This window comes from Aegilops tauschii, chromosome 7, assembly GCF_002575655.3.
Source record: "Aegilops tauschii subsp. strangulata cultivar AL8/78 chromosome 7, Aet v6.0, whole genome shotgun sequence".
In the NCBI taxonomy this organism is placed as follows: Eukaryota; Viridiplantae; Streptophyta; class Magnoliopsida; order Poales; family Poaceae; genus Aegilops; species Aegilops tauschii.
The window spans coordinates 421,444,990-421,466,162 of NC_053041.3; the positions used below are offsets into that span (position 1 = coordinate 421,444,990).

Below are 21,173 nucleotides of genomic sequence, written 5' to 3' on the forward strand. Positions count from 1 at the left end.
GTATGAGATGCCCGTGTTTGCACCATGTCCGAATTGGTCCTTGCACGTTCCTCGTTTCCTTGCCACCGTCATGTGGGAACCCGGTAACCGGGATCACCCCACCATCGTTTGCATGTTCCGTTCATCCACAATTTCTTTTGCACCGACATCTCGACGAGTTGTCGAATCGCCGTTATGTTGCCGTGGCATCATTTTCGGATTCGTTGTCGTGGCACCCCTTTCTTCCACCACGGTAACAAATGCCTCGTATCATTTTATACCAACACTTTCATAAAATTGCATATACCTTGCATTTGTCATCCGCATCATGATAACAACATTTAAATGTTTACAATTGATGTTTGCATTAAAATTGTTAAATGACATATGGGGATTTTCCGGAATTGTTATTTGTTATTTCCGGCCTCTTTTAAACTTGCCTAAATAGATAGTTTATTATTCTTCACCTCTCGCCATGGTAATCAACATTTAATATGGTCAAGTACATAATGAGAGAGAACTAAATAATTGATGTGGTGTTTCGTCAATTTGCAACTCATTGCATATTGAGCTCCACTTAATTTATAGTGTTGTTTGTTGCACTTTGCCATGCCATGCCTCATTAAACCGGACATGCATCATACTTGTTTGTGCATCATGCCATGTTTATGTGGTGGTTGTTTACTATGTTGCTTGTTTCTTTCCGGGTTGCTTCTCTCGTTAGCTTCGATTTCATTCCGGAGTTGTGAGGATTCGTTCGACTACATCCGTTTGTCTTCTTCATGGACTCGTTCTTCTTCTTTGCGGGATCTCAGGCAAGATGACCATACCCTCGAAATCACTTCTATCTTTGCTTGCTAGTTGTTCGCTCTATTGCTATGCCGCGCTACCTACCACTTGCTATATCATGCCTCCCATACTGCCATGTCAGCCTCTAACCTTTTCACCCTTCCTAGCAAACCGTTGTTTGGCTATGTTACCGCTTTGCTCAGCCCCTTCTTATAGCGTTGCTAGTTGCAGGTGAAGATGAAGATTGCTCCATGTTGGATTATGTTTATGTTGGGATATCACAATATCTCTTATATTATTAATGCATCTATATACTTGGTAAAGGGTGGAAGGCTCGGCCTTATGCCTGGTGTTTTGTTCCATTCTTGCCGCCCTAGTTTCCGTCATACCGGTGTTATGTTCCTTGATTTTGTGTTCCTTACGCGGTCGGGTGATTTATGGGACCCCCTCGACAGTTCGCCTTGAATAAAACTCCTCCAGCAAGGCCCAACCTTGGTTTTACCATCCGCCTACCTAAGCCTTTTTCCCTTGGGTTCTGCAGACTCAAGGGTCATCTTTATTTACCCCCCCCCCCGGGCCAGTTCTCCTTCGAGTGCTGGTCCAAACCGAGCGATGTCCGGCGCCCCCTGGGCAACCAGGGTCTATGCCAACCCGACGTCTGGCTCATCCGGTGTGCCCTGAGAACGAGATATGTGCAGCTCCTATCGGGATATGTCGGCACAGCGGGCGGCTTTGCTGGTCTTGTTTTACCATTGTCGAAATGTCTTGTAAACCGGGATTCCGAGACTGATCGGGTCTTCCCGGAAGAAGGTTTATCCTTCGTTGACCGTGAGAGCTTATAATGGGCTATGTTGGGACACCCCTGCAGGGTTTAAACTTTCGAGAGCCGTGCCCGCGGTTATGTGGCAGATGGGAATTTGTTAATATCCGGTTGTAGAGAACTTGACACTTGACCTTAATTAAAACGCATCAACCGCGTGTGTAGCCGTGATGGTCTCTTCTCGGCGGAGTCCGGGAAGTGAACACGGTTTCTGGGTTATGTTTGACGTAAGTAGGACTTCAGGATCACTTCTTGATCATTGCTAGCTTCACGACCGTTCCGTTGCTTCTCTTCTCGCTCTTATTTGCGTATGTTAGCCACCATATATGCTTAGTCGCTGCTGCAACCTCATCACCTTACCCTTGCCTACCCTTAAGCTTAAATAGTCTTGATCTCGCGGGTGTGAGATTGCTGAGTCCTCGTGACTCACAGATACTTCCAAAATAGTTGCAGGTGCCGATGATACCAGTGCAGGTGACGCAACCGAGCTCAAGTGGGAGCTCGATGAAGCTCTTGTTCGTTGTGTTGTTTCGTTTCCTGTTGATCAGTAGTGGAGCCCAGTTGGGACGATCAGGGATCTAGCAGTTGGGTTGTCTTCTTTTCTTTTGGTTCCGTAGTCGGACCTATGTGTGTACTCTGATTGATGTATGATTCATTTATGTATTGTGCGAAGTGGCGATTGTAAGCCAACTCTTTATCCCATTCTTGTTCATTACATGGGATTGTGTGAAGATGACCCTTCTTGCGACAAAACCACAATGCGGTTATGCCTCTAAGTCGTGCCTCGACACGTGGGAGATATAGCCGCATCGTGGGTGTTACATCTACATCCTCCCCTCGCTCGCCCCCCCCTCTCTCTCTCCCTCTCTCTCTCAAATCTCTGCCATGGCGCCGCCGGTCTTCCCACGCGCCGACGAGGAGTCGCCGCCCCCAGGACGCTCACTCGAAGAGCAGCGATGAGGAGCCCTACGCGCCGCCGGATGAGGTTGCACCGGACCCCCAACTTTGGATTGGTTTTGGGGCCAGTACAATCTTTGTCTGTGGAAATCGCTGCCGCCGGCTGAGAAAGCCAGGCAAGTGGCGTTCAAGAAGGAGATGGCGGAGGAGGAAGCCAGGTACCAGGCGGCCTGTGAAGCCCGTGATGCCGTCTGGAAAAGGAGGCGGTGGAGCTTTGGGGGCGGACGCGTCGTCGTGCAGAGGAGGTGTACGAAGACGGGTACTTCGCGAGGAAGGTCAAAGGCGCTAGGCGCCTCATCGCTGCATGGAGGTGGGCCGATAAGCTCCAGCATGCCACTGACAAGGAGCTCCGGTGGGTGCCCAACGAAATGGCAAGATCGTTCGCGCTCGTTCGCCAGCAAGAGGCAGATCGGTACGTCAAGCGCTGTGAGGCGGAGGAGGCGAAGTACTGCCTCCGCGCTGGGAAGACGCTGCGCACCAGGGAGCTGCTGGCGAGGGGCTGCCGGAATACTGCCCCTAGGAGGGATTATTAGTTTTAGTATTGTTCGTTTTCAATTTTATGCATTGTACCGGGTAGTTAAGTATCATCATGTATATGTGATGGTATTATATATATTCTATGATGAACTAATGAACAATTAATATATATATATATATACTATGAATTCCATTTTCTATCTGTTTTTGTATACTAATTTGAATCTAGCTGTTATCATCCACATATACATAATGGAAAACGTATACACACACATTGAAACAGAACATATAAGAACGGAAAATATAATACATACATTGAAACAGAGCAATAAACAAAGCAATACTATGATTGCTGTGAATACATAGCTACCCACGTCGAAATGACTCAACAAAATAAAACGCATCCATGAGACCATAACCAGCAGCCCTTGCCTACGGTAGCTCTTGGCTCTACCTGAACTCACGCAGGCGTTCGTCCAAGCGATCGACACGCTCGCGGTACATCTGGAGCGCAATATCGAGCTCAAAGATGGCTATTTTATCGGAGATCACCAGCTCGAGGATGCGACGGCCATGTTCCTCTACTGCACCCAGGTGGACACCTGGGCCAAGGAGGCGGTCGAGCCTACCAGCCAGCGCGTTGGCATCGAGCAGGCCGCGGACAAGGCGAACGACGCGACCCATGCGAACGGTGCGGCGGGTCTCTGGTGCAAGTACGGCGCGGCCAGCCTCTGGTGCAAGTACGGCGCGGCCAGCCTGTGGTGCAAGTACGGCGCAGAGGGCCTCTGCCCACTCCTGGCGAGGAATGGGGGTACTGACGAGACATGTACCCAGCTGCGATGCCCTGTCGACAGCAGGCAAGCGCCGATGGATCCGCTCTTGCTGTGTAGCATGCCGCGCCTCTCGCTCTGCGGCGCTCCAACGGTCTCGCCGTGCGGCGAGCCGCAGCCTATCGGCGCGGACGCGCCTAGCTTGCTCTGCGGCGCGCCATCGATCATGTTGTGCGACGAGCTGCAGCGTCTCGGCGCTGACATGCCTATCTTGATCCGCGGCGCTGAAGCGCCATGCGCCAAGGGTCTGCTCAACCCTGACGATGACGCACATCACGTCGTCGTCCATCGCGTTGCCGGGGAGCGCCTCAGCCTCGACGGGCCATGGCGCCTGCTCGTTTTCCTCGTCGACGAGGTTGATGGCAGAGGCGGCACTTTGGTGGGTTGGCATGCTTGGAAAAGATGGATGTTTTATAGGCTGTGCTTGTTGCCTCCGTGCGTCGCGCGCCGCCTAGGTTTATGCGCAATATCGCTGTTAGAATTGTGTCGAATATTATTGTACAAGGTAGGTTACAGTTGGACTTAGTTTTGGACTGTGTGTAGTCAAGGTAGAAGTTGTGTCCTAATAGGACACTTGTATCCTAGGCCTCTCATATATATCGGGGGTAGACACACGATGTAACCTATGTCAACATAATAGCACGGGCACGCGAGGGAGCCGGCGGCGTGTGCCGGCACCCGGGCGGCCGGGGTGCGGTATTGTGACGGTGTCATGGGGAGGAGCACCCGTAGTCATGCCCCGGGGATGTAGCCATGATGGCGAACCTCGTTAACAAATCTCGGTGTCATGCTTGTGTGATTGCTTTGTCCTCGGTAGATCGACGGAGTGCCTCAGATTTATTCTAACAATTGTTGGGTTTAGTCCCACATCAGTTGTGGGGGAGACATAACATGATTTATAAGGGCGGGGGTGTCCCCTCCTAACAGGCTAGTCTTTTGGGGGGAGAGGGCCCAAGGTCTGTCATAAGTTGGTGTTGCTCTCCGGTTGGGCCTGGTGACGCATGTGGGTCGGAAACGTTGGTGCTAGCGGACCCAGGATTGCGTAACAATTGGTATCAGAGCCCAGGTGCCCGGAATAAATCTCAGTGAACTCACGGGTGGTCGGTCATGGTTGGTGGGCTGGAAACGCTGGTGTTAGCAGGCCCATGGATGACCGGTGTGTGAAGGGGAGATTGTTGGGTTTAGTCCCACATTGGTTATGGGGAGAGACATAACACGATTTATAAGGGCGGGGGTGTCCCCTCCTAACAGGCTAGTCTTTTGGGGGGAGAGGGCCCAAGGCCTGTCATAAGTCGGTGTTGCTCTCCGGTTGGGCCTAGTGACGCATGTGGGTTGGAAACGCCGGAGCTAGCGGACCCAGGATTGCGTAACAATCGCTGGGTGGCGGGAAACCGGTGAGGAAATGGCGGGAAACGGTGGCCTGTTCATAAAATGCCATCAATTAATGGAAACTTAGCATAGAAGGAACATCGAGCTAGAACAAGAAGTAGATGATGATCAGATGATCGTTTATCCTAGTTAATTATGCATGTAATAATTTACTTTGGTGTGTGGAAATATCATGTGTGTACTAGCCACCTATGTAATTGGATGTTTGCCGCGTATTACACACATCTTGTTTATGTGAAATATTTCTGTTCTCTTGGCTCAACACAAACAGTTTATCGGAATGAACTGTATGCCCTCCATTGCACACACTTTGATCTGGCTGGACCGTTTCTGTTGCGTTGCCTAATCGAAAACAGTTCACCCGAGTGAACCGTATGACGTATATCGCACACACCTTGATCTGGATGACCGTTTCTTTTGTGTTGCCTAATCATAAACAGTTCATCCGAGTGAACTGTATGCCGTATATCGCACACGCCTTCATCTGGCTTCCTTTTTTTTCTGCCACATCGCAAACAGTTAATTGAACTGAACCGTTGCCCCTCATCGCACACGCAACTAAAATCTAAACCGTGTTTGATGTATCCTTCATCACAAACGTTTTGCATCTTTTTTGACGGGGTTTTTACATCACCATTTACAATTAATTCATCGCACACAGTTTCGTCAAAGGGTCTCTGATCGTAGTGTCACGTTAACAGCATCCTGCAGTAGTGAAAGAGAAATTTCCAATAATCTGCATTAGTTGCGAGTTGTATATTCTAAATTAGATAGTTTAATTCATGAAATTGAGCAAAAGCCTCTTTAGATAGCGGTAAGTGAAACTGGCCAGTTAAATCCTCCATGTTCCATAGAACTTGAAAAGAGATATGGGTATCCGAGGAAAAGGAATACAAGTGTGGCCAAGTTTGAGCTTTTTCCATATCCTACCATTTGCCATTGCATAGATCAATATATTAACCATTCTCAACAGAGCAAGTGACATAAGTACATATACTAAAGCGGCTAGCATTTGATTTTTCTAGTTTTTTTTGACTTTTTTTCTTACCACTACCTTTTAATTTACGTGTACATTAGTGAATACTGCCGGTTACCACTTACAAATGGTAAACTTTGTGAGCAGTGCGTTCGCACGAGGAGTGATCACCTATAAACAGGGACCACTTATGAACACTGACCACTTATGCACAGTATTGCAAAAAAAAAAGGCTTTTTCGCGTATTGAATATCATTATAGTTTTTTATAGTAAAAAAAGATCTTCATGTATGTTTTATTGCCATTTACACGTACTGCTTTGCAAGCTGTTTACTTTGTTGCCTCCAACACAATTATTTCATGCTATATTTTAGACTTACTTATAAATAATTACCTAAAGTAAAATACGCACATATCTAAAGGACTACTTTAAAACATAGAGGCAAAAAGATGGGCATAATAAATACCAATTTAGTTAATCTGATCTGTTTTTATATTATGTCATAATTAATTTTAACCATTTATCGTCATTTCACACCAATATTACTGTGAAGCCAAAACCGAAGGAAAAATATAGCATCTTCCGTGCCTACCTTTTTTTATTGTTTAAAAAGGTGTTGCTCATTTTATTTTTTCCATTGATTCGTTCTTATGGACTGTTGCCCCATAATTTTATTTCCCACGGACGGTTTGACCGAAATCCTTTTTTTGGACTCTGAACTGGATCTTGTTCTTTGGAGAACATTAACCAAAATAAACTGTAACCGTTAACAAGAAGAAACCAAAATATTATTTCTAGAACAGTAACTTTTTCTGCAACAGTGCTTTATGCGACCAGTGCTTCCATGCTCACCAAATAAACTGGAATATACCCATACCCACTCCAAAACAACCAGATCAGTACTTCGTATGAACAATACCTGAAATGTAAACCGGAACAACAGCAGCAAAATACATCTATGTGAATAGTAATCCAAAGAAAACACAAAAAGGAAAACCTAAGATTTTTTTATAAAAGCGATTAAAGATTGTTTCCTCCTTTTTAGATGTTTATATTACCTACTGTTGAGAAATTAGGTGGGGTGCATTACACCTCCTGTAGGTCGGTTTACCCCAGAAATATCTCGGTCCGGGTCCTACCACACACCCCTTATCTCGCTCGTAGGCCACTCTTTGTGAGACATCGTCGACCGCTTTCTCCACCTAAAATAATTCTTTTTGAAGCCCCTCCACTCTCTTGCTCTGTCCCTCTCCCAATCCCAATGTGTTTTGTTTCTCTGGTAAGTAAATCGGCAATGAAGATGTTTAGATAATTTTTACCCTATTTCACTGGGTAAATGTTTAACGATTACAATTCTTTATTAAGATTATTGTGTTCATACAATCTGATCTAATACTAGAAGAGTATGGAGGAATTTACCAAGCAACAAACTAACACATGGATTTCACTTAGCTAAAGGAAGATCTGACCATGACATGGAAGACTACCATGCAGCAGAGTATAAGTTCGAAAATGATGATAAACTTGGTCCCTTTGCAATTTATGATCGCTATTTGGGAGATATCGTGTCCAACTTTTTGAACTTTTTTAACAATAAACTAAAAATGTAACTCTTTCCTTTTTGTTTTTTCTTTTCCATTCATGTCAAACATAAAGTGGATGATATCTATATATAATACTAATGTGGTGCTAAGCTATATGGTATTTTTTTAGCCTCTCTTCTGTTGAAAACCTCAAGAAGTGGTTCAAAATGTACACAAATAAGTATGTTGTTGAAATGATCTCAAATAATTTGGTACTGACAATATCACATGTTCTCATCGAAACATGACGTATTTATCAGTTTACATGTCTCATCTGAAAGCTCCTTTACAACGTTTTTATATTTTTTTAAATAATTCTTTTATAGTTCATCGTATGTCATCTTGCTTTGACAGAAAGTTTTTTTATTTGTCCTTTAGCTATTTTGTAATTGCAGCACCACAACATAGAGATTGGAATTTGATAACATTTGGTGGGATGCCCCATTAAAGATTCTAAAGAGTAAATAAAAGATTGTTTTGTGTTATGTATTTCTTTTCTACGTACATTTGGGGGGAAAGTGATATTTTACCTGTTCAGTGCAACATTTATCTCCTTTTTTTGGTTGAACATTTATCTCCCTTAGTGAGTATATTCTATGGATGAAGACAAATCAAATATTGATTATCTATATTATGTTTTTGGACAATTGGTCTGGACAAAATATTGTATTGTATATATTCTTTCAACATAAACTACTTAATTACATTTTACTTCAAATTAATAAGTGAAAAGCTTTACGATCTACATTCTTATTTATTAGATTAGGAATTCCTTATGAGTAAGAACTAAGTGTCCATAAGAAAAAACATTTCCTACTAAATGAGGTTCAATTATATGGCTTGGTAGGAGAATAGTGGGTCAAAGCATAAGATAGTGAAGGTGATCCATAATATAGATAGGAACAAAGATTTACTGCAATTTTGTCCAAAGATTCCATGGAGTATGGCTAAATATAGATGAAGATATAGCATATAAGATGTCATTGCCAATCGGTAACCCGAGGTGCAAAGTATCTGAATATTATCCATAGGATCAATTGTTGGATGAGCCCTATTTGTAGTTTACGGGAAATGAACCATCTCTTCCTTCTTTTGATACCACCCCTTGATATGTACCCAATGAACAAGGAATGTACTACGTGTTCAATAGCAGAAACTACACAAGGACCTACATGAAATTATTCACTGAACAAAAATTGTCACTCAATCAACCTCTCACACCACCTCATACTCCTTTTTTTAACCAAATGAAAAACAAAGATCCAGACAAGCTCTCTTACGGGCGCGGCGTGCGCCGTGCTTTTTCTGGCGCTAATTAGCTCTATAAGTCTGCAACATCTTCAGATAATCTCTCCACCAGAAGGAGGATTGAGAAAGCCGATCAGTGGGTAGACCTTATTAATAATAGGCTTCCAGATGAGGTTCACGCAAGGTAGGTAAAAATGATTAATGAATATGTGCACCATCTTGAGAAGGTGACAATTGTTCTGGGTGTGCTGATTCATTCCTAAGCCCCTTCATTCTTGGTCCTGCAAATCAAATCCCAAGCAACAAGAGGAGGAATCTTCTTTTTCAATGTCTCTCCCTCTCCAAAACTAATGCCTTATATACTTACCTAACTGCCCGATGATGCCCTTGTATACAGGGGCGGATCCAGGATGAAAGTTGAGAGGGGGCAAATATTTTTTTTTACATGGAGATGTGTATGAACTTATGGCTATCGCTTGCAAGCACTTACCCCGCAATCATACATATATGTACATATATGAAGGAAAACAATTGATCTTTGATTTCATGAAAGTTTTGAGCTATCACCTCATTAATGATTTTGTCAAATAATTCAGACAAGCAAATAAGGCTACCGCTGAAAAATACGATGGTCCATTTGTTTTTCCTCTCACATACTAACTCATTTTAAATAAATTACTGCGTGAAGCTAAACTCGATCAACCCAGGAACACGGAGCTCAAGCAATGCCGCTGGACACCAGTGATTTTTGGAAATTCTTCACTAAGTTTGCACTAATCATTTTTAATCTGTAAAGATGACAGCACTAATTTGGAGTTGCCCCATAGGATCTATTTTATAGCTTCGTCCCTGAATCAAACTAATTGACAGTTCGTATGGTATCACATAGTGGAAATTTTATGAAACTCCTTAACTTTGTATGTGGGAATTGGAAAAGAAACGAGAACTGAAAGCAAATAAAGAATATGATTGAATGAATTGACCTTAGGGTTTACCTCGATTGATAAAAACACGTAGTGCTTGTACCGATCTTCTGAATCCAAGAACCAAAGAACGGTAAGGACCAGCCGACGTGCAAGGCGCAGATCGTTCCCGGAGCGATGAGGCAGTCTGGCGAGGTAGCTTCACATCTCGCGTGGTCACGGCGGCGGCGGGTCACGTCTAGCAGTCTAGGACCCCATCTCCGTCCCTATTTTTTGAGGGGTACCCCATCTCCGTCTAGGTCGTGGCTTGTTTTTTTTGTTTTCTTTAGACAAGGTCGTGGCTCGTGCCTGCGTGCATTTCAAGGCCTCGCTCGTACGCATACCATCTAGGCCGTCGTGCAGGCGTCTATGTGGGCTGCCTAGAACAGGCTGACGGGCTGCTTCAGCTTTGAAAATAACAAGAAAAATGAAAGAAGTGGGGGCAAATATCATGGGCTCAGTGGGGGCAGTGCTTTATACTCTGGACATAGTATTAAGTGGGTCGAAAATCAAGTGGGGGCATTCGCCCCCACAGAGCTGTACGTGCGTTCGCCCCTGCTTGTATAACTACAAGTATCACGTAAGTGGGCAATGATGATAAACAAACATTTACCATTAGCAAGCTGCAATGATAGCTCAAGAAGTGTGAGCAAACACTTAATCTCTTTTGAGTTCTCTCAATGATATACATGAAATGCTACATCCTTGGCTTTGAAAAACTAAGGGGGACACAAAGATATGTGAAAGGGAAAACGACAACATGATAGCCTAGAATGTGAGGAAGTCCTTGAACTTTCATGATCATGTACATTTATAGTTATCAAAATGGATATTTGATAATTGAATTTCAAACCAAAAGCTTTGGAAAAAAACTAGGACTTTGAGCTGAGTGAATTGGAGAGGGCAAGCTTGTAAAACTATCAAAGTATCATATGCATATTGAAGAGTGGGAAAGTTTGGACATGAAAGAAAGCTGACACATGGCTGAATGACTCCTATTTGCATGGCGTCATTCAGAATTTCTTGTAAAAAATCAAATGTTGACATAAATAGAAGTGGGGAGAGAGGATCACCTTGTTTGACTACTCTTCTACATTTAAACTGAGCTCACAAGGCACAATTTAGAAGGACAACGGAGCTTGCCGAGGACAAAATTTGACTATTCCAGTAACACGTTTTATTCCCAAACCCTTTCTGCCTAAGGATGGCCATAAGAATTCCATGCTCAAGCTTATCAAAATCGTTTTTCAAAATCTAGCTTTGAAACAATAGTGGGATGTTTGCTCTTGGGGCATTTGAACATATACTCATATGCCCAAGGACTAGAACCTTGGATAGTCCTAAAATTATATTGGTTAACATGCATCAATTCTGGGACGATGGATTACAATGTGTTAGCTAGGAGCTTAGTAAGGAGCTTGATACTGCAAATCTAAAGAGAAAATGGCCTACAATCATTGACTCAAGAAGCGCCTGCCTTTTGGGTATTAGAGAAATGAAAGAGCCGCTGATACTTTGAGGCATAAGTTTCCCTTATAAAAGTGCTCGCAAAGATTATATACAACTTTTGTTAAAATGGGCCAATTTTTTGGATGAAGTTTGTATAAACCATTAGGTCCAAGGGATTAATTAGAAGGCAATTCCTTGATGATAGCATCAATCTCTTCATGGGTGAAAGGTTCTCCCAAAAAATCCAAGCCAGTATGGGGCTCCAAGAGACTGAGAAGTTTAGTAGGAATATCAAAATTGTTAGTCTGACACGATCTCCCTTTAAAAGCATCATCTAAGAGCACTACCTTAGCATCATGATTAGAAAAAATAGACCCATTAGGACAAATCAAAGTGCCAATGTTATTATTCCTATGTTGTACTGTGGCCACAGAGTGAAGAAAATATAGAATTGTCACTTCATAAAGGCACCCATTTAATTTTGCCCCTCTGTTACCAATAGATTTTCTACCACTGATGCAACAAAGTCAGGTGGGCCTCAAGATCTTTCCTAAGAGCATATTCAGAACTTATGAGATCTTTGAATTTTTTAGTAGAATCAATCAGGGCAATCAAAGCATTGGTATCAGTAATATCCTCCTTAATAATAGACAAGGTTTTGGCCCAAGTTTTAAGCTTTTCTTGAGAACCTCCATTTTTTTGCATTAATCCTCTTAGTAACATCTGCATAGTGAATGCTCTTAGTCCAAATAGACTTGAGTAAAGGTAGACAAATGGTCATGATCCATCCACCAATTTTCAAACCTTAAAATGTTGCTCTCCGGCATAGATGTTTTAACGTGAATAACACGAGGCACATGGTGATAAGTTATCATAGCTAAAGGAAAGGGTAAAGTACCGGGGTAAAATAATGTCTAGGATGTGACGTGAAGAACCAGTCCAATCACTCTAAAAGAGGGCTAGCTTGCATATTGCTCCACATGAATTTTCTACCTTTAAGTGGGATAACAACGAGACCAAGTTGACTGATTGCTGCATTAAAATGCAACAAGTCATTGAAATTCCCCTTCCAAGTTTGCTTCTATCGTCAAAGCTTTCAATGAGGTTGAAATCTCCTAGAAGCAGCCAATCTGGATCATCAGGGATATGAATACCATCCAACCAACCAAGGAATTTTGTTTATTTATCATCCTGTCATGGAGCATAGATATTTATGAGAGTCTAGCAATTCCCACATTTGTTTGACTGAAGCACTACATATGTTGCAAAATCATTCTGAAAAAGAGCTCTCCCTTGGAGTGAAACAATGAGAATTCCACCAGATCTAACTATAGATGGTAGAAAACGCGAAGGCATCAAGTCTATGGGGACAAAATTTCCTAATGAAGGGTATGTTAATATGCTCTTTTTTAGTTCCCTGGAAACACACCACAGTGCAACCACCCTCTTCAATCTTGTTCTGAATATGCAACCATTCATCCGGGGAGTTCAAACCTCCGATATTTCAATTAAGAATTTTCTAGGATTGTGTAGTCATTGAAAGACAACCTGGGTAGGATCGGGCATAAGCAAGTACACATCCAAACAGTGCATACAACAAACGCAGAGGTCGTAACCAAACTTGACATAGGATTAGTATATGATATCAGAAAAGACCAATACACATAGATTCTGAAAGAGAAAAGCACTTAACAAAAGATCCGCCCAAAGGAACACCAGGATGCAACCTAGACACGCGTTCACAAATGCTTTTGGTTCATATATATATATGCTAAATGTGCTGGTTACCATACATGATATGCTTTGTTAGCACATTTATTATGTTGCCAAATTGAATTTAGCTTAATGAAAATTGCTTAAAAACCTAAGAAACACAACATAGTCTTTTTCCGTTTAATAAGCACAATCAGAATTCAAAGATGCAAATCACGTTGGCATGGAGCCTGACGCTCGACGAGAAAACTAAGAACATGGTTGAACACAACAATAATATCGTGATGCCAAACAAAAATGCAGCTAGTCACTTGACATTGCAAAGTTACCATGATGTTTCACCCATGGGATTAGTTTAGCCATAATTAATCGAAGCATGGCAGTAGCAATTAACTATGTCAAACCCGCACATGACCTGTTCCATTATGCATGAATGCGATGCTAATCCACGATCGGAAATCACATGGTGAAGTTTATGCGAAGGAGCCCAGAAAAGCAGAGGGAATTACCACGCGAGTCCACGCCGCCACCTCCGCACGCAGTGAAGGTGAGGTCGAGAGGAGGACTTGGTTTGATTGAACACCAGTCTGATACCAATCAGATCGGCAGCAGCGGCAGCGGCAGCGGCTGCATCTGCATCTCCGCCCCGGCTCCAGGATCCCACCCCACCCCGCCGCGCCGGCCATGTCTCCCTCCGGGGAGGTGGTCGCTTCCGTCTCCTCCGCGCTCGCCGTCCTGCTCGTCCTCCTCGCCTGCGTCGAGCTCGGCGACGCGGCCGCCGCCGTCGGCGTCTACCGCCTCATCCAGTACGACCTCGCCGGCGCCCCGCTCGGCTCCCGCGCTGCCGCGCTCAACCACCACGCCGCCGCCTTCCCGCTCCCCGCGGGGGCCGACCTCTCCCGCTCCGCGCTCGTCGCGCCGCTGCTCGACCTCCCGCTCGCCTTCCTCCGAGGTACTCCTCCCCCCTCTTACGCCCCATCCTCCTAGTACCAGCACGCTGTAGTAGATGAGACGAGCTCTTCGCCAGCTCTAGCTAGAATTGAGCTCGATCTGCGTGCCACTTCGCATTGCCGATCGAGATGTGCAGTGTTCGCGATATACTGTCCGATCTTGTAAGATTCTGGTGTCGGTGTGTATCTGTTACTTTCGTGTTTCTACATGGCACACGCTGCTCGTTTAGTTACAGCAACCGGGTCACAGCCAGGATAAGCTGTACGCATGGGCTTTCAAGTATGCCTTAGTTATCATCTGACTTGTTTGCTAGTTACTCTTGCCAAAATGTATGCACTCACCCTTGTGACATTACAAACTGTTGAATCACGCCATGTAAACAACAACAATCGCGACTCAACGTTCAGGGATGGAGCCAGGATGAAAGAAAAGGGGGGGCCAAACACAACTTACCAAGCTTGGGTGGTGTGGGGGGGGGGGGGGGGGGGGGGGATGGCTCCCCCTGGCTCCGTCACTGTCAACATTGGTGTTCCATCATGCATGGGCCATCCGAAAAAGATCATGTTTCTTCCATGAACTGCAGTATTAATTATTAATTTTGCACATGAAATTTGATTGAAATAATAGTGCTGACAAACTGTTGTTTCATTACCTACTACTCAGAGTACCTGGCAGAGAAAAAACATCTTGGAGGGTTGCTCATTCTGCTTCCGAGAAACATCAGCGCTAAGAACGTTGAGGGAAACAACGATGACAAGGGGGAACCAAAGAATGTGCTGGCTGAGCTAGAAAAGTTGCTCATGCATGAAGAAGTGCCGGTAAGTTATAAATTTGTTAGGCAGTTATGTCTATCTTTGCTTGTGATTTATATTTTCCATTACTTATCCAGTATCTAGTTAGTTATATCACATAGCTCCATAGATATAACATTTAGAAATACAAATTATATAACACTATAAATATGCATTGAGCTTCTGCAATCTGTTTTTAAAATTTGTAATTGGCAATATAGCTCAACAAAACTAATACAATTATGGTTGATTTGAAATCCTGATTGGTGCTTTTAGCTGTTAACCAAACTTCTCTTTGTTTTGAAACATGCACGCTTTAAATTGCTATTGGTAAGCACCAACAGTTTCTATGACCCCCTTTACTGTATAATGTTGTTTTTATAAATCGTGATCTTTCCTTCAGATTTGCTAATGTTTTTTTTTCCATTCTAAATGTCCTGCTTCCTCTTTGTTCAGTGATCGACTTTTTAAATATGATATAATATTTTGGCTAACTCATGTGCATTACTCTATGCAGTTTCCAGTGTACTTCGCTTTCCATGACGACAATTTGGATAACTTATTGGCAGATATTCGTAAAATTGCCTCTTCAGGCCAGCCAGCTTCTGCATCAACAGGAGGGTAAGTAATACTTGAAGACGAAACTCAGCATACTCTCGAGTGTCCAGCATTTTGCACTATAATTAGTGTACACTTGACTATAAATTGTCAGCCTCCTGCATGGTCTTGATTGTCTTTTGGACTTGTAGATACAAGCTTGTAGTGCCTTCTGCGGAACCTAAAAAGGTGTCATCTCCAACCATTTCAAATATCCAGGTAGCTGCTCTGACATGAATTTACTGTCTACTTTCGCATTTATCAGGTTGATCTTATTTACTTTATAATTCACTGCAACATCTTATAGATCTGTTTTCTTTTGAAACAAACAATTAAATAAACCATGATGAATGGCTGGCTATATGCCAGAAGTGATCGCTACACCTGATATCTGACTCTTAGAGCATCTCTAGCAGACCCCGCCAAATCCCGACCCGCATAAGTCTTTTGCAGTTCGCGGAAAAGGGTATATGCAGGCCGGCGCGGGCGAGGACAGACTCAGTCCCCGTATAATCAACCCGTAAAAAAGAATATTCTCCGAATATACCGAACAGACCCAGAGCTAGCTCTTTTTTTTAGTCGTCCTCTTCCTCGCGTCAATCCAGCGGACAGGCGGACGAGGGAAAACGCGAGGCGAGCGCGGCAGAGGCCAGGGCGGCGCGGGTGGAGGCCAGGGCGGCCGGGACGAGCGCGGCGTGCGCGGAGGCCAGGGCGGCCGGATCGAAGGAGCTAGCTAGCTAGCAGCTCAATCGATTCGAAGAGCTAGCTAGCTAGCTCCGTTCGAGAGCCTCGGGCGAGCGCGGCGGCCGGGACGGAGACCGGCCGGCTATTGGACGGCCGGCGGGCGAGCGCGGTGGCGGGGCGGACGGGCGCGGCGGCCGGGCGAGCTTCATGGCGTTGGCGGGAGCAAAGATTCCTCAACCGCCAACGTTGACCGGTATGCAGGGCCCTGTTAAAGTTGCCCTCAAAACTGTATATATGAGGGTTTCGCGTTTGCGTTTACAGGGCCCCTTAAAAAATTTTAAGGGTCGGACGATTTTAAGGGGTCTGTTCGGGCTCGTTTTTTCGACTGGAACTGCAAAAAACGGTTATTTTGCGGGTTTGACCACTTATGCGGGGTCTGCTAGAGATGCTCTTATAACTATAATAGTGTTTCCCATCTTTCATGAGATGTCAACAGGACTAATTTTAATATCTTTGAGTTGCAGGGATGGTTACCTGGATCGAAAGGAGAGGGCGATGCTGAACAGCTTCCAACCATTGCCATAGTTGCAAACTATGACACTTTTGGTGCTGCACCTGTATGTAACCCAGAAAAAATGTTTCAAGAATCTTCGATGTTATTTTTGATATTTTCATAATACATATGTTTTCAGGCGCTTTCCGTGGGAAGTGACAGCAATGGAAGTGGAGCTGTGGCTCTTCTAGAAATTGCAAGGATCTTTTCACGCCTCTATTCAAGCCCTAAGACCAGAGGCAAGTTTAATCTTCTCTTTGGATTAACATCTGGAGGACCCTACAATTACAATGGAACTAGCAAGGTTAGTGATCATCTTGCGCCATTATGAAAGCCTTCTGGTGCATATTCATGGCCAACTCACAGCTGTATGGTTTTCAAATTTTGTTACAGTGGCTTAGAAGTTTCGATCAGCGTGTACGCGAGAGTATTGACTATGCAATTTGCTTGAATAGCGTTGGTTCCTGGAGCCATGATCTCTGGATGCATGTATCAAAGCCTCCAGAGAACCCTTACATCAAGCAAATCTTTGAAGTACAGTAGCCATTTCAGGTTTTTTGGTCCATAACCTCAATTGTCTGCAATGATAAGTCATTCACAGCTCAAAGTTTCTTTGCTTCAGGATTTTTCAGATGTCTCCAAGGAAATGGGCATTTCAGTCGGCATCAAGCACAAGAAGATTAACGTGTCAAATTCTAGAGTATGTTCTTGCCTTTTGAAGGATTGTACACCGTCATTAGGTTTGAATCCCATCAGGATTTCAGATAATCCATCTTACATGTACCTACTGTCAGTACTAGCATGATGGCATTTGAAATATTTATTGGTGAATCAATTCTTCTGGCATGGTAGCCTGACATAGTATTTTGAGTGCAGGATCAAGAATTAGCTTAGTATTGTCATCAGGGCTGGTTTAGAAACGAGTTCAGAATTATATGCTATTTCTAGAAGTTAATATGCTTTTTTACTACTCCCTCCGTCCCAAAATAAGTGACTCAACTTTGTACAAAGCTAGTACAAAGTTGAGTCACTTATTTTGGGACGGAGGGAGTATTTACATTTTGGAATCTAGAAGCCTTTTACTGCTTTAGTATTGCTGATTAACTATTCTATTTCGTTAAACTTTCAAGCTTGCCAAGTGACATGCTTGTAATCTTGCAGGTAGCATGGGAACATGAGCAATTCTCGAGGTTTAGGGTTACTGCGCTAACTCTTTCGGAATTGTCTACACCTCCTGAATTTTTGGAAAGCACTGGTGGTCTGTATGACACTAGGTGAAGTCACTTCTAATACACCCTAATTCTTTTTTCACTGTCTTAGTTTTTAATATTTTACTTGTATATTTTCCTTCTTTCAGAGAATCAGTGGATGTTGAGTCAGTAATGAGAACTGTCAAATTAGTTTCTGAGATTCTTGCGGTAAGCTAAATCATTTGCTCTGAATTTTTTCATTTTACTTTGCACACTAGTTAGATAATATTGATGAAGTTATCGTTTCTTCAGTGTTAGATGTGTATGTGTTAATGGTTTGTAGACATTTTTTTTATTCCATGTAAGAATCTCCAATGGGCAAGTGACCGCTTCTGTTATACATCTCTTTTCAGTGCTTCCACAAATATTCATTCAATATTTTTTCTCTGGGAAAACATGCTTGTATGGACTAATTGAATTTTTAGTTTGGTTAGAAATTTGGATTTAAATATCCACAAGAGTAGCATGTATGTATGTAGGATAATATAACTGTTCAACTGGTTTTAACTTAGCATGAAGTTTCTCTTGAAATATGTCAAGTTGATCCAGTTATTTTAGTGCTTCAGTTACACTCAAATGTCTAGCTGCATAGAAATACAGTTTAGGAGATTCTGCCGTTCATCCATGTTACAATGGTTTCGTGTTATAAGCATGTTTGAATGTGATGCAAAAGATCATTAGAAATGCAAATTGCTGCTATGATGAGTGTTTGGAAGAACTAAAGTTACCGATTACCTCTTGCTTTCTTCTGAACCAGGATTCTTATGGTTAGACAAAGGTTTAGGAGATTCTGCCATTCATCCATGTTACAATGGTTTCATGTTATAAGCATGTGTGATACTAAAAATCATTAGAAATGCAAATTGCTGATATGATAATTGTTTGGAAGAACTAAAGTCACTGGTTACCTCTTGCTCTTTTCTGAATCAGGATTCTTATAGTTAGACGAAGGTTTAGGAGATTTGGCTGTTCATCCATACTACAATTGTTTCATGTGATACTGTTATTTAGGTAGCATGTTTGTTTGAATGTGATGCAAGAAATTATTAGGTAAGCAAAATGCCGCTATGGTGATTGATCGGAAGAGCTAAAGTTACTGGCTGCCTCTTGCTCTTTTCTAAATCAGGATTCTTATAATTAGACGAAGGTTTAGGAGATTCTGCCGTCCATCCATGTTTCAGTTGTTTCGTGTCATTTAGGTGGCATGTTTGAATGTTAAAATGATTAGATGTGCAAAATGCTGCTATAATAAGTGATTGGAAGAACTAAAGTTATCGTCCGCCTCTTGCTCTTTTCTGAACCAGGATTCTTATAATTAGATGAAGTCTGATATTATACTAATAGTGCCTCTTCGCAGAGACAAATCTACGGGTTGAGAGGAAGGAACATTGATGTTTTTGCTGACAACAGCAGCTTAGCCATCAGTCCTCACTACATCCGGTCCTGGTTGGATCTTTTTTCACGGACACCACGGGTTGCACCTTTTCTTCAGAAGAATGACCCCTTCATTGTAGCACTTAAAAAGGTTGCGTACCTGCTATCAATGATCTCATCTAGTTTCACCTTGTTCATAGTTTCCTCGCAAGCCATGACACTATCTATATATTGGTGCAGGAACTGTCCGAGCATACTACTGATGTGCATGTTCAAAATGACGTCCTTGATGGCATGTTCACTTTCTATGATGCAACAAAATCAACTTTAAACGTATACCAGGTAAGTGTGTAAGCTTCATGCCACACTTTTCCATGTTTGGATATCGCCATTTAATTTCAGAATGACATAAAAGTGTACTGAGAATATATATAGCCTCTAGCTTGGTAGTGCCTTGTGATGTGTCATCCACGGATGAATTCCCTGATCACTTACTCAAATTTCAAGTTTTATCCACCTTTTATGTTGCTTTTCATAGATATCACCATCACCACATTGAATTAACCTCAACCGGCCTTTGATTCTTCAAATTCACAGGTTGCAAGTGTTACTTTCGACCTGTTGTTCCTTCTGGTGCTTGGTTCCTATCTAATCGTTCTCTTCAGTTTCCTAGTAATCACAACACGGGTATATGGACCGATTCATTTCTGTAAACATAACTAGAAGCTTTCTTTCCCTGCAACTGAGATGATACGTTTTCTCCTGAACAGGGCCTCGACGATCTCATTAACATATTCCGGCGGCCTCCATCACGTAAAGTCAAGGGAGCATAGGCTAGATCATTATGTTTTGTGTATTAGTAACGAGGAGAAGTGCATGCCTAGTTAGAAGAGCGCTAGACACCAGGATTTACGACAAGCTAAGCTTTCCACAGCAGATAGACCTGTAATTTTCAGAATTACCCTTTGTTCTCTAGCCAATGTGAGCGGCATCAGATTCTCCAGGGCGAAAACATTTTCTTCTGCACACAAGGAATTTGACTGTAATTTGTTGTCTGTTATATTTTTTTTTCATTTACGGCTACTGTGAAGTAGAAGGCCTATCTGCATAATCATCGTGGCAGTGTGTTACTATGTTATGTATGGATAGAGAGCACCACTCTGCACTCCCAAATCTGTACTTGGGTACAGTGAGATGCATCTTCTGAATACACTCAAAGCAGAACTACATCCTGCTTCATATACCTTGTTTTAATGTACTTCTAATGGCTTGGGATGCATGATTCCCTCAAGTATGCCGGGTAAGCAATGACATAGGATTTAGATGTGCAATACTTGGGGCACATATAGATGTGCTTTAGCAAAACTGGCCGGCTAATCACGGAGGTTTACAGTACGAAGTTTTAGTCAAATTAAGCAGGGTGTCAAGAATGACATAAGGTCTGTTGGCCTCTCAAATACACATCTCTTGATGTGCCGTCAGTTTTCCTGTCGAGCATGCAAATTTCCTGATGAATTCTTTACTTTAGCCCCTCTTTTTGTAAAATTTCATCAGATTTCCGTCCTGCAAAACTGCAGGATATAGGTAGTGCTATCTATGTTGAGCTACTAAGGAAGTAAGGCCTTCTACAATGGTAGGTGCTTAAGGAGATGCTCAGAAAAATAAACCGGCTTTTGTGAAGCACCGGTGCTTATTTGTTAAGGAGAGACACCTAATTAAGTATCTACCCTGTACAAATAAGCATCGGTGCTTAAGAAAAATCTGATTTATTTCTCTAAGCATCTCCCCTAAGCACCTTGC

General features: G+C 43.0%; 1 protein-coding gene across 1 annotated transcript in view; it reads left to right on the forward strand.

The window, feature by feature from the left end:
- LOC109752014 (uncharacterized) overlaps positions 1–20,616 on the forward strand; it is a 163,548-nt gene extending 142,932 nt beyond the window's left edge. Inside the window, exons 2-15 of the mRNA XM_020310880.3 lie at positions 13,732–14,125; positions 14,788–14,942; positions 15,433–15,536; positions 15,665–15,731; positions 16,721–16,813; positions 16,889–17,053; positions 17,143–17,283; positions 17,372–17,449; positions 17,911–18,023; positions 18,107–18,167; positions 19,357–19,524; positions 19,614–19,715; positions 19,971–20,060; positions 20,144–20,616. Of these exons, the coding sequence (XP_020166469.1) occupies positions 13,858–14,125; positions 14,788–14,942; positions 15,433–15,536; positions 15,665–15,731; positions 16,721–16,813; positions 16,889–17,053; positions 17,143–17,283; positions 17,372–17,449; positions 17,911–18,023; positions 18,107–18,167; positions 19,357–19,524; positions 19,614–19,715; positions 19,971–20,060; positions 20,144–20,206 (1,668 nt within the window). The 5' untranslated portion in view covers positions 13,732–13,857 and the 3' untranslated portion in view covers positions 20,207–20,616. The remainder of the gene's footprint in view (positions 1–13,731; positions 14,126–14,787; positions 14,943–15,432; positions 15,537–15,664; positions 15,732–16,720; positions 16,814–16,888; positions 17,054–17,142; positions 17,284–17,371; positions 17,450–17,910; positions 18,024–18,106; positions 18,168–19,356; positions 19,525–19,613; positions 19,716–19,970; positions 20,061–20,143) is intronic.
- The last annotated feature ends 557 nt before the right edge of the window (positions 20,617–21,173 follow it).